General features: G+C 39.8%; 1 protein-coding gene across 6 annotated transcripts in view; it reads left to right on the forward strand.

Annotated features, from left to right (window-relative positions):
* LOC147302060 (striated muscle preferentially expressed protein kinase-like) overlaps positions 1–12,483 on the forward strand; it is a 59,663-nt gene that overhangs the window by 11,238 nt on the left and 35,942 nt on the right. For 2 of the 6 annotated variants that reach the window (XM_086283672.1, XM_086283673.1), the window contains exon 3: positions 10,717–10,815. In XM_086283672.1, coding sequence (XP_086139798.1) covers positions 10,717–10,815 — 99 coding nt within the window. The other 4 variants (XM_086283677.1, XM_086283676.1, XM_086283675.1 and 1 more) reach the window with 4 other exon arrangements.

Below are 12,483 nucleotides of genomic sequence, written 5' to 3' on the forward strand. Positions count from 1 at the left end.
TGGATGAAGTTTTTAAAAATGAGGTCAGTTACCTTTGCTTTGTGAGGGCCAACCAATCAGGAGCAAGGCTTCTTAAAGGGAGGGGGAAGCCAAGATTCCAAGAAATAAGAAGTCTTTTTCGACTGTGAATTTGAAAAAGATTAAGCTGGAAAAGGCAGAGATTGGTTTATCAATACAATAAATAATCAACAGATCTTTTGCTGTTGGGTCAGCTGAATTTGCTTAACAAACCTGGTTAAAAATGAAGATGCGGTCTGCTGAGGAAAACAGAAATGGTGTGATCACAGTGTAGTCTAACAGCAGCAGAATCTGTTTTCAGTTGCAGGGAGATTATGCCAGCCTTGCTGCTGATAAAGCTGTATGCCTGGAAGGCATCCATCAAGTCTTCTCCACAGAATGCAGCCTCTGTCACAAAATCAATGGGTTTCCGTGAAGTCTGCTTTCTCTCTTGTTGCTTTAAGCTAATTAAACTGTACCATGCTCCAAATTGCACCTGTCCGAAGTCTTTTTAATGCTCATTCACGGTTTGCTATCTCTCCGTGCATGTTGACATTGCAAGAAAACAAATTTTGCACTGAGTTGATTCAGCTGAGACGTTTATATCTGATTTTCAGGAGAAAATATGAGCCCATTTGGTTTTCACAGATGTGTCTGAAACATATCAGAGGCCACTAATAAGGATTCTGTCTATGTATGCTGAAGGTCTGAGCAGTGCATCGAACAGTGATGTTGCCTGAAGCTTCAAAGAAACCAGATTCAAAGTAAGATAGATAGCATGCACCAATCATATCTAATTATCCGTTCTTAATGGCTGACAGTGTATGATATCCCAGCCAGAGATTGGTTGCAGCTGCCTCGTTGTGGCTTTTAGTGAGTATAAAAAAAACCCACCTCATGAGTTTCTTCCTAGCAGCTCTGCCACCGTATCTAGATTTTCATTGGATGATGGTCATGGAAACTTGTGTTTTGATGGGCTTATTGATCTGGGGGGCGTTTGAACTGTTACTTGGGGGTGTATCCCATATCACGCATAAAGCATTGGTATCGATTGCTTCGCTTTCTCTGTTGGACTGAATGCCTCTGGCCACTGGTGATGGATGGAGGAGGAAGCGAGGCGAGCGAGGGTGAATAGAGGGAGGTTTGTTAAAATAACAATGGGAAACTGAAATCCGTTGCATCTGGGCTTGCATTTTAGTGAAAACCTAGTTTGGGATGTTTTGAGGAGAAGAATATATCTTTCACAGCTGGGTGACAGTCATCGGATAAATGCATCGAGAGGGAAAAAGCTAATAACTAGAATTAAAACCCACGTTCAGAGAGCGGCCCGACTGGAGTCAATCTCACATATTGTGCGTTTGCACGTCCACAAGCAGTAACATGCTTAACTTAACAACGCTAAAAAACATGTTATTTGGCAAAGCACGTCAGCAGGGATAGAAAAGGTGTGCTGATATGTGGATGCTTACTATGGGTGGTTAGAGGGAAAAAAAAGATCTGTGTCTGCCTGTTATTATTTTTAGATCCATGTGATAGAGGAGGGAGTACAGAAACTTCTGAAAGAACAATTAATTCAATCCAGAGAAAGAGGTTTAATGGAGGAGGTGGTTGGACGGTTGGTGCAATAGTCTTGTGACCTTTTCTTAAAAAAAAAAAAAAAGACATCCTGGAGGGGAGTGTTTCATAATATTCTCTTTGTCTGATTTGCAGAAGCCTCTAAGTAGAAAAAGAATTTCATCAATAGTCATTTAGAGCGGTAATAACAAGAGAAATGTTGAAGAAAGAGTGCATCTTTCAGCTTTAATACATTTAACTGTTCCAAATTTTAAAAGACAATTTGTCACTAAGCAACAGAGTTGTGTGGTGGTTAGCATTGTCACCTCAAAGCAAAACAGGCCAGGGCCTTTCTGTGTGTTTGGTGATTGTAATTTGGCCATAGCAGTAGTAGAGGGCCTAGTTGGATAAGCGAATGGACTAGTACATAACACTTTTGGGTGACTACTTGCCTCATTCATCCAATCACACACACTCACAAAGATACTTTGACACGCAGACTGGAGTAGCTGGGGATTGAACCACTGATTTTACAATGAGTAAGATAAGATAAGATTATATGTTTTACAGCTTGCAACTCTAATGTCTCATCTCACCACTCTCAACAACTTAATTTCCAGGTGCACAAAGTTGGCTTTTTAACAGAAAAATCTATAATGGACTGACATGATGGCAGACAGATAAAGTTTGTGACCCTAACTCTAGTGGAAAATGCAGAGCACTTAGGAATGAAGCAACAGAAACAGATAGACTTTATTTAGGAGTTGATAAAGACCAGTGAACCTAAAAGGAAACCAACAATGTTTTAAATCTCTCTACGACGATATCTGCAAACAGTATGCAAAATATTTGCATCTCTGTCAAAAGGGAGCATCAGCGTAGGATCAAACTCAAACCATATTAAGAAAGATATGCAAATACACACAATAAACATGACTAGTGGCCTGCTAAGAAAAACATCCACGTTCCTTATGTTGCTTGAACAATCGAACAATACATGTGAGTGCGGTCATATGCAAAGTGAATATGTTGTTTTTCCCCAAACCCTCAGTAGATCAAAAAGCAACCATTTGAGATGGTAACTGTAATGGTGATTCAGAGACTCTGCACTTGTAGCAAAATGCTGAGATGTGTGGCAAACTAAATAAGTAGGTGGCTAAACTGAGGAGATGACGCGCATGTAAAGTAGACCCCCGTAATAAGGTAAAAAAGCAGCTTCCACAAGTTTTTTTTCTTGGAGTTAAAAAGTAAAGAAAGAATTAGTCTCAATGTAAAAATCTGTCTTCACTTTAATGTTCCTAATATTAAAGAAAACCTTGCTACTATCAATGGACTTACAAGTGAGTGTAAAAATCTCCTATTAAACCCTAAAAACTCTGTGGGTGAGCCATGGACAAGACTTGTGGATGACTGGTAGTTTTTGGTTTCCATTTGTAGGCTGTTTATAAAGGAATGGAATTTTGTTTCCATGGAGGGAATAATCACAGTAAAAAGTAAAAGAGGGAGTAACACTTGCTATGCAGTAATTTTTTGTTTGATTTTTAAATTCAGTTTTTAAAAAGCACATTGAACATGTAAAGTCATGGTACAATAATCCCACAATACTGAAAAAAGAATAAGAATGGGAATAAGAATAAGAACAAGAATGGGGACAAAAACAAAAATAGCAATAGAAATAAGAAAAAGAATAAGAATGGGAATTAGCATACGAATAAGAATGGGAATGAGAATAAGAATGGGAACAAAATAATAACAGGAAAAAAATCAGAACAAGAATAATAATAATAATAGGAATACAAATAAGAACAAGAATCAGAATGCGAGCTAGCATAAGAATAAGAATAGGAACAATAATAATAATAAGAGAACTAGAAAAGGAATAAGAACAAGAATGGGAACAAAATTTAAAAAATAGGAACAACAATAAGAATAAGAACAGGAATAAGAATAAATATATGTATCAGCAATTAACAATTTTATTTTGTTGCACATTTAATTAGAGTTTATATCTCTGGATTTTAGACAACAACCACATCACTATGGGAACTTGCAATCAACGCTCTGCAGTGTTTTTTTTTTTTAATTTTAAAATTTTGGTTGTTTATTTGACTAAATTATTTATTCAATAATGGGGACACTTTTATGTTTCCCTCAAACTATGGCTGCTATTTGTTGGGTATTGACCTCTAATGCATTTAGGGTAGTGCATTTGCTCTTCTACTCCATATTATCCTCAGATGCTTGAGGTCTAGACGCTATCACTGGTTAAAGGTAACCGACATGAAATAGAGATAAATATTTGATGGCTTGTGGGTTTTTCTGAGAGGCTGCGACCTTCCTTGCAGAGGATGACAAAAAGGAGAATAAACTGGGAGAGGCTGTAAGGATGGTGGTAAAGATTTGGTTTCCCTCATGAATCTTTTCCCCATCTGTCCCTCATTCTTCCACCCCCACCCCCGGCTTTCTCTTTTTTCTTTTTCCCCTCTCGTTCATCTCTAACTGACTCATTTGCATCAGCCTTGCTCTTTCTCATCTACAAGTCCTCCGACTCAGAGAAAAGTCAACACGCTTTGCCAAAGCTTCTCATTTTTCCACCTCCTCCTCCTGTTATTCTCCACTCTCATCACTGCAATCAAGCCCAGCGCACCCCTTATGCTCAGACTTACAACCCCCACCTCCCCTTGTTCTGAGTGTGCTTTCTCTCTTTCTCTCTCTCTCGATTGAGGGGCAGAGAGTGGGGGGAGTTTAGACAAACCAGCTGAGAATTGCCCCCTCTAAAGGCAGCCTCTACGTCAGACAGGGATGCTGTTCACATCAGCGGATACACACTCAGACACAAAGACACCTGGCTCTGGCTTATTTGCATCCTCCAGCTCTCTCTCTCGGTGCCTTTCTCCCAGTCTTGTTGCCAGACTGGAGAGTAAACACGCCCACGCACAAAAAGGCAGCTGAATCCCGCTCTGAATCCTGATTTTTATGTTGTTGTTGATGCCACACCCTGGGCTTTTTCGGGTGGCCGGGATGTTTTTGTGAGCTCATGCCACAGGTAATCTTGAACACTTGAAGATGAAGAAAATCTGGTCCAAGAAGAGATTTCAGGTGAGTTTGCTTCTTTACGGAAGAATGTCCACAGTGGTGCTTTTATGAAGCGCTAGTCACGATGCTTTTCTTTTAGATTTGTAGGTTTTTAAACATATTAGGATGACATGCCACACCCTTTACCTGATAAGGATGCACATTTGTTGATTTGCCAAAGGCAAATGACTTTAAAATACACATCAGGAATTAGGATTAAGACGTTTTAAGTTAATACAATGAGATCAACTTCAATACTGTAGGGAAAATGCTACAGGAACTAAATTATTAAATGTAATGCTTGCTGTTTTTTGCATTTGTGTTTGATATCTGTTGAAAAATTAGGGATGAATCCCGACAATCGAACAGAGAAAGTCAGCCTGGGGAAAATGTAATTTACCTTCCTGAATACATTCAAAATGATTTCTGAAGACACTCATCCTGAAAATCTAAAAAGGCAACATCCATTTTCACACCCTCAAGTCCAAATGCACTCCCTCTGTTACAGTGTGCACATTGTTTGTCATGAAATATTAATGTTGCTCGGGTGATCGAGACAGATTTGTTATACAATAAGAAATTCGTATGACAGGTTTCACAAATTCGGGGCAGATGAAAAGTGTGTCAGTAGGCTACACTCCATGGAGACATGAGAATCAGGGCAGCTACTCACAATGGCTACAAAGTGAGCGACGCACAATACGAAGCTGATTTCTGACGGTCCCTTTGCCTCTTTTGAATCCTACATCCAACTCTTGAGACCTGTTCTTTCGCTTGCCACCAGCAGATTTGTCGGAATAATGCTGGAAGGATTTAGATTATACCCACAGAATATGTTTTTGAAGTCTTTGCCAAATCCAAATTTTCCAAAGGACGCCGTTTGTGGCTGGGTTTTGCTGATATGAACGCCTTGGGGGCATAACAATGGAGATCATGACAACGATGGAAGCTTCTAGGGCAATCTGTCAAACAGCGGTTACCACCAGGCAACTGTTAATCAATTTGCCTGACACAAAAACATCAACCAATAGGAAGTGAGCGGGGAATGTGGCGGGCAGGGGTGGGGGAAAAGTGTGAAATGAGTCACTTCACTTTGCACTTTTCCTATTTCTGCTTTCAAGCCGCTGCAGAGCCGTGAGTCATTCTGAGGAGTGCTCCTCTGTGATGATTGACAGACTGTCCAGGAAGCAGGTTCACCAGCTGCTTTAACAGCACCGACACTCAAGATTTGTCACATATTCTCATATTAAGTAGATCTCTTGATTTTACAGTTGTATCATTTATCAATTTGAAAAATATCACATTTCCTTGTGATAGTGACCTGTTGTGGCCTTTAAGAAGTTGTAAAGCATGTAGCAAGTCAGATGTAAAGCTTACCTAGCCATGAAGTGATGATGTATTGAAGAAAGGAAGAATAAAACAAATAAAATGAGCACAATAATCTACCAGGCCTAGTTTGTGTAGAAAATATTTCTTTTCAACCATATGCAGATTTTTCCTTTTTTTGACTTTATTCTGTACCTCTATACAGAATTTCAACTTTGAGTTTCATTCCCTTTTTTAATGACTTTCAATCACCTCTCACCATCTTTATCAGCATATCTGGACAACTGAACTTCAAGAGAACAAGAGGCTAGCAAAACTGACTGACTTATGGCCCCATTCATTAAAAATGTCCTAAATTTATAGTTGAACGTAGTCTTTAAGAAAAGTTTTGTTTATTAAGGACCTAAAAATACTATTTGTTATTCACCATTTGCTTGACTAAAGATATCTCTATGTCTGCCTACTGTAGATCACAATTTTCTCTTAGTCAGGAATTGCCATGTTGTTTACAAGTTGTTTAGCAACAGCTTCTCCTCAAACATGAGTGCAAGACTGGAGAGGGTTGACTATCATTTCAGCTACATAGAAGGCCCTGTGAAATCACTGTATCTAGGCAGGATTCTCACTTACAGGCGTTGAGTCATATTCTAGTAGATTGGGAGTGGGCCATTGTTTTTCCCAGTGGGCCATAAGAAACTGAGACTTTTGTGGAGGGCCGTGCCAATAAACTGAACTCAATTCTGCTCAATAACAATTTTATCTCCTTATAAGCTTTTGGTGCAGCCCTCCACAACAGTCCCAGTTTCTTATGTTTGCCCCCGGAAAGATTAATTGCCCACCCCTACTGCAGGTGACGTTCATGTCCTTTGAGACAATACACATCCCACACATCACTTACTTAATCTAGACTTTGCACAGAAATGATTTCATTAGTGAAGAAACAACTTCACTGCTCAAGAAATGTACCTATAATTTATAATGACAGTTTCTTACAGCGCAGATATCCCACTGTATCCCACTGTGTTGTTTTTCTTCATATTTACAGGCAATGTCATAATGAAGTAAGGGCAAAGAGATCATGTTAAGGAATGCCACAATATCAGATTTTCACCCCACAATTATCATGTCCAAAACATACAGGCACTACATTTACTCTTCTTGGGTGCGAGAGGCTTCAAGTGTTTTTCTCCAGCATAATGGTAGCCACAAAGTGTAGCAACGAGCTAGCTAGTTAGCTACTACCCTAGCTATTGCAGTAGTCAGCTAGCTAGCATGATGTCATTTTCTTTTTTGCTTCCTTCAAAGCAATTAAGGTGCCATACATCTATAATTCAGTGATATCACTACTTCATTTTTCAAACATCAAGGTTATCATGAGTGCTGGTATATTGTAATATCGTGAGCTAGAATATTTTCCACAGCAGATATTTTGGCTCGCCACTGTAGGAAAAGAGTAATGAATAACCTTAGTTCCTGGAACCTGAAGTCCATTAATTTTCAATTAGTCCATATCAGTCGGGAAGCATGAAAAACACCCGGAAGTAGTGATGTTCGATTCGTGAACGAATCGTTCAATACTCGAGAATCACTTTACTGACTCGTGAATCATGATTCACAAGCCCAACTGACTCACTGACTCATCCCTGTTGCTGTTAGCAAACTAATTCCATTAGTAGAAATACATCTAGCTTATAATTAAAATTGTGGGGGGGAAACAACAGCCAGTTTCGTAACAAAAGCATTTCTGCCCTGAACTGGAAGAAAAAACCCTGAGTAGAAGCTCACATCAAGAATCAAAGAGCTGAATCAAAGAGCGAGCGATCGAATCACTCACTCACTCACTCACTCACCCCCTCCCTCCTGTGCTGAATCAAAGAGCGAGCGAACGAATCACTCACTCACTCACTCACCACCTCCCTCCTGGCTCACAGCTTCTTCTTCTTCTTGGTTGGCAACCAATGTTAAGGCGCATTACCGCCCCCTGGCTCACAGCGCAGTGGACATTTAGATGAGAAAATATATATTTGACACACTTAAGGAAAATACTAATAAAATACAAATAAACAAAATAAATGTTTATTAAGCAATTTTGATAGGAAATTGCTTAATTTTAGAAATGTTTTTGCTCTTTTTTTCTCTATAAAATAGTCTTTTGTTTTTTTTTAATCATTCATCTTAGCAGTGGGATTTACATGAAAAGGGAAACAAATTAAGTTTGAGTGAAAATGTAAAATTTTTGCACTCTCTGGTCAACTGACTCAGTGAATCAAATGACTCAAAAAACCACTTTCACTTTGGTGAGTGACTCATTAACACTCGATTCAGTAAAAAGAATCAAATTTACCATCACTACCCGGAAGCCGAGGGGAGGCTCAGAAGGATGTGTGTAAATAAAAAGCAGATGTAATTACAGCTATTAGTTACACTTGTGCTTTTCCTCAGACGACGAGGCAAAAGGTCTGCTGTGAAAAACGCCTATTTATAGTACATGCCCCATTTTTGAATGTCTGTGATGAAATTACAATTGGAAAGCGCTAAATACAACTGGAAACATCCACCATGACTAAACTCACTTAATTTGACCACAAAGCTTTCAAAGCTTTTTTGTGTCCAGATGATTCTCCAACAAGGACCTGAGAGGAAGATCAATATGCTAAACAAATTAAGTATCCGTAGGGCTTTTTGACTTTTTAGCGAAGTGCAATAGCAGTGAAGTATGAAAGCAAATTGGCTTGACAGTACCGGAGATGCACGATAGACACAGGTGAAAACTGTGATCCGATGCCTGAAGTGCATGGTTTTATTAAGGATGAGCTGTTTCATTAAGGACCAAAGTATTTTTCCGTAAATGGGAATCTATGCATTTTGTTTTTCTGTGTTAAATAGAGTGTTTGGCTGCCTTCACTGTTGAATAATGCATTTTACTCTTGTATCTTATTTCAGAGAACTGGGCATTCCACACGGACATTTGGCAGATTTACCCATGGTGTGTTGTCAGTATGAGCTTTACACCAGTTCTATTCTACCGTAGTCTCTTCCGTTATTATATTTAATTCATTTATTTATTGTTTTGGTTTTAAAAAATGTAAATTTGAGCCATTTCTCTCTTTTTTTGCCTGATCCCATTTCTTTTGTCACCATTTTAGCTTTCAATGGCATGCGCTTCAGTTGGAACAACTCTTATATACATAAAAGCTGTTTTTTTACGTATGTTTTAAAAACACCTGTATTGCTTCTGTGTATGTTCTACTGCTCGACTCCAGCAAGAAAGTGGGGCTCATTCTTGTACATCCACCCCCACAAAGCAATATCGCTGCAGCATAAAAATCCTGTGTAAATTTGACGGCTTGAGGTATAATATTTGGCAATATTTGTGTAATGTAAGCTGTTCCAGTCACATTACTATTCAGGCTATACACTTCAAAATATATTTCGTTGTAATTACATCACTGAGTTGATTTAACTCGCCTGGCATGCGAGCTATTTAACTTCATTTGATACAGCTGGGTGGATCTACATACCCACACCTGTAAAAAAAACACACACATACACACACTAGCAGTGCAATAGGTTAATTGTGCTTCTTCATGTTACACTGGCTTTCTTATTGTTAGGCAGAGCTTCTGGAATTATCTAATAAGGATGTGACTTGATGTGAGGCGCAATGAGGTGCAACCTATTTTGTGGTTGTCGTCCTCCTCCTTCGCAGGCTCTCTAACCAGTAAACATATCTGTCAGCCACCCAGCAGTTTGGCTGGTGATTTTAGACTCTAATGGGTACGAAGAGGATTGGTCGTGTGGGTGAGAGAGATGCTGGTTTCCATAGTAACGGTGCTCTCCCGTCTGCCCTCTCTTGCTGCCACTATGGAAGCGAAGTTTTCCGCTCCTGCCGAAAGCAAAGCTATGGTAAACCCGCCTGTCATCCTCTCTCCTTTGTTTTTATTTATTTGATTTGTTTCTGTCGCTGACCTCATCTGATGTAATGTGATCTCAGCAACGGAGATGTGGTTTCAGGCTCCTTACTTTGACCCTGAGTGTCTGTGTGTGTGTGTGTCTGTTTGCCTCTGTGCTGCATCTTTTGTCCTCAACATCTAGGCCGAGCTTTGTCAATCAGCGATCTGCGATCCTCTGTTTGCATCGTGTTTAACGTCGTCGCACCCTGTTGTTTTTGTGTCCTTTCCGTTTTTGAATGTTCCCCATAAAACTGAGAACCAAGTCAGATGCTTATCCCACGTCTTCTTTTTGTAAATTATGCACTCAGAGTTCAGCTTTCACTTGTATTATATACAAACCATATTTATTTACTGATTGTAGTTGTCCTCTTTTGTGAAAACAGTCATGCATGCATGAGTTCAAGTCAAATAACGAGGTCTGAGTAAGATTTAAGATTTTGCTCTTCTTCCTTACATATAGATTCCTCTTGAGCTTCAAGCTGACTCAAAACTGAGTCAAGAGCATATTTACATACCCCTCCCCTGCATGCATTTTTATAAGCCACAGCTGGCTTCATGTCACGCTCCAGTTTCAACCCATTTATTTCACTCTGGGGGGGGGGCGAGGAAGGGGAGGGGGGGCTCTTCGCAGCTCTTTTCAGTGACCCATCAAAACGTCTGCTGCTGAGCAAATGTGAAAAGTCATTTTCTACCTGCGCTCTCTTGTTGTTTCCAGCCTCCTCTTCCCGCCCTCCACCTCAGCTCCTCTTTGCTGGATTTCCACCTTCTCCTCCCGTCTCATCTCATAGTGTTTTCCTTCTCTTTGTTTCAGACTCTGAGACCACAGAGGATGAGACCACAGAACCTCAGATGGAAACCAAAGAAGGGCCCGGGAGGCACCATGATAAGGCTGGCCGGAAAGGACCTTCAGGTATTTTATTTAAACTCCTTTTTTTTTAAGCTTATGTAAGTTTGTGGTTTCGAGGCTTCGTTTTTCTTTTTTGAGGTCATATTTTCTAGCTGCAAGCTTGCACTACTTAAAGAAAATATTCTGCAGCTCTTTGTCCAAAATGATATTTAGCCAGATTTACAGCTCCACCACCAACATCTCTGCCAAAAACACACTTGTATAAAATTATGATAGATAGATTTAATGGAGGCTGTTATCATGCCGGCCCAAAACGTGCGCTGGATGAAATCCGATATGGCAGAAGGCATTAATCCCTCATGGTGTGATGCAACAGTGTGACACACTGCCCTAGTTTCAAGCAGGGAACCTGTCTCAGGTCTGGAGCTCTCTGTGTGGCTCCACAGGGGAACGTGCTGTCCGACAAAAATGGGACTATTTCTGCTGGATAAATGAGGCTGAAACAAATGCATGCTATGCCAATTAAAATGTAAATGTACATCGTTAAGTTTAAATAGAGGTACGTTAATGAACAGAGATCAGGTGGAACGGTCCAGTGGGTTGGTGAATGTTATGTTATACTCACCTAAAAATGAGGTGCTGCATGAGATTTCTTTCTTTCACAGTTTGCCGTGCTGGTGTAGAGCTTCAACAGCTCAAATAATCAGTGAATTTACTGGCTGGTTGATCATCTTCCAGCTTCTCCAGTGGGAGGATTTGCTTTGCTTTTCTCTCTAAATTGAGGATTTTTGCAGTTTGGACTACTGGTTGGACAGAAAAAGACACAGGAAGCCATTTCTTGGATAACACAGATTTGGGAAATCGTAAATTATTGATAGTCTAAGACCTACTATTGTTTTTTTTTTTTTTTTAATGAAGGTATCATTCATGGATGGATGGATGGATGGATGGTATCATATCTATCATATCTATTATAATGCCACCCAGAAGTTAGTGGTTTGTGAGCTCTCCCTTCTAGTATTATGGCCATTACTGTTTTGGTCTTTTGGAGGAGAAATGAACACATTTGGACAAGAACCAAAAGCTGCACAAGTGCATCACACAGATACAGATACATGGTATTTAGATTTCAGATAGTACACAAACACACTAAGACTACTGCACAGACTTCTTAGAGGAGCTGTTAGTGGACGTAACTTTACAGCAAGTCAAAGCACAACTTTAAACTTTGATAAAATTTAAATGGTGGAGTTATCCAAAGATGTGTGGCCATCATAGAAGGGGAAATTAGTCGTAAAAAATGAAGCTGGGCATTTTAACATGGGCGATTGACCTGCAGGGGGAGCCAGCCTCAAGTGGCTTTTTGAGTAGCTGTGCACTGCGCAAAAGATTTGAGGCAACCTACACTGATGGTACTTTCCTGTGCTCATAATTCCATCGACTTTAACGAAACCCCCTATAATGACAGAGCGTCCACCGTGCTTTACACATGGCTGCAGACACCTACGCATTCAACAATTTGGACCAAAAAATTTCAAATTTCGATTTGTCACTCCTGTTGCCAATGTACACTCTGGTTCTTCCCTTGAGCTAGGTATCATTTTGTGCTTTAATAATTCATGGGTCAAGTATTCCCACAAACAAAAAGCATTAATCTGAAAATGGTCAGGTACAAGGACTGGACTGAAAATGAGTGAAAAAGCAGACTAAAACTTTGAAAGACCTTCAGAA

This window comes from Aulonocara sp. 'chitande type north' Nkhata Bay, linkage group LG23 (genome assembly GCF_057382095.1).
Source record: "Aulonocara sp. 'chitande type north' Nkhata Bay isolate Kocher_YH1m ecotype deep benthic linkage group LG23, A_spYH_male_GT1.1, whole genome shotgun sequence".
Lineage (NCBI taxonomy): Eukaryota > Metazoa > Chordata > Actinopteri > Cichliformes > Cichlidae > Aulonocara > Aulonocara sp. 'chitande type north' Nkhata Bay.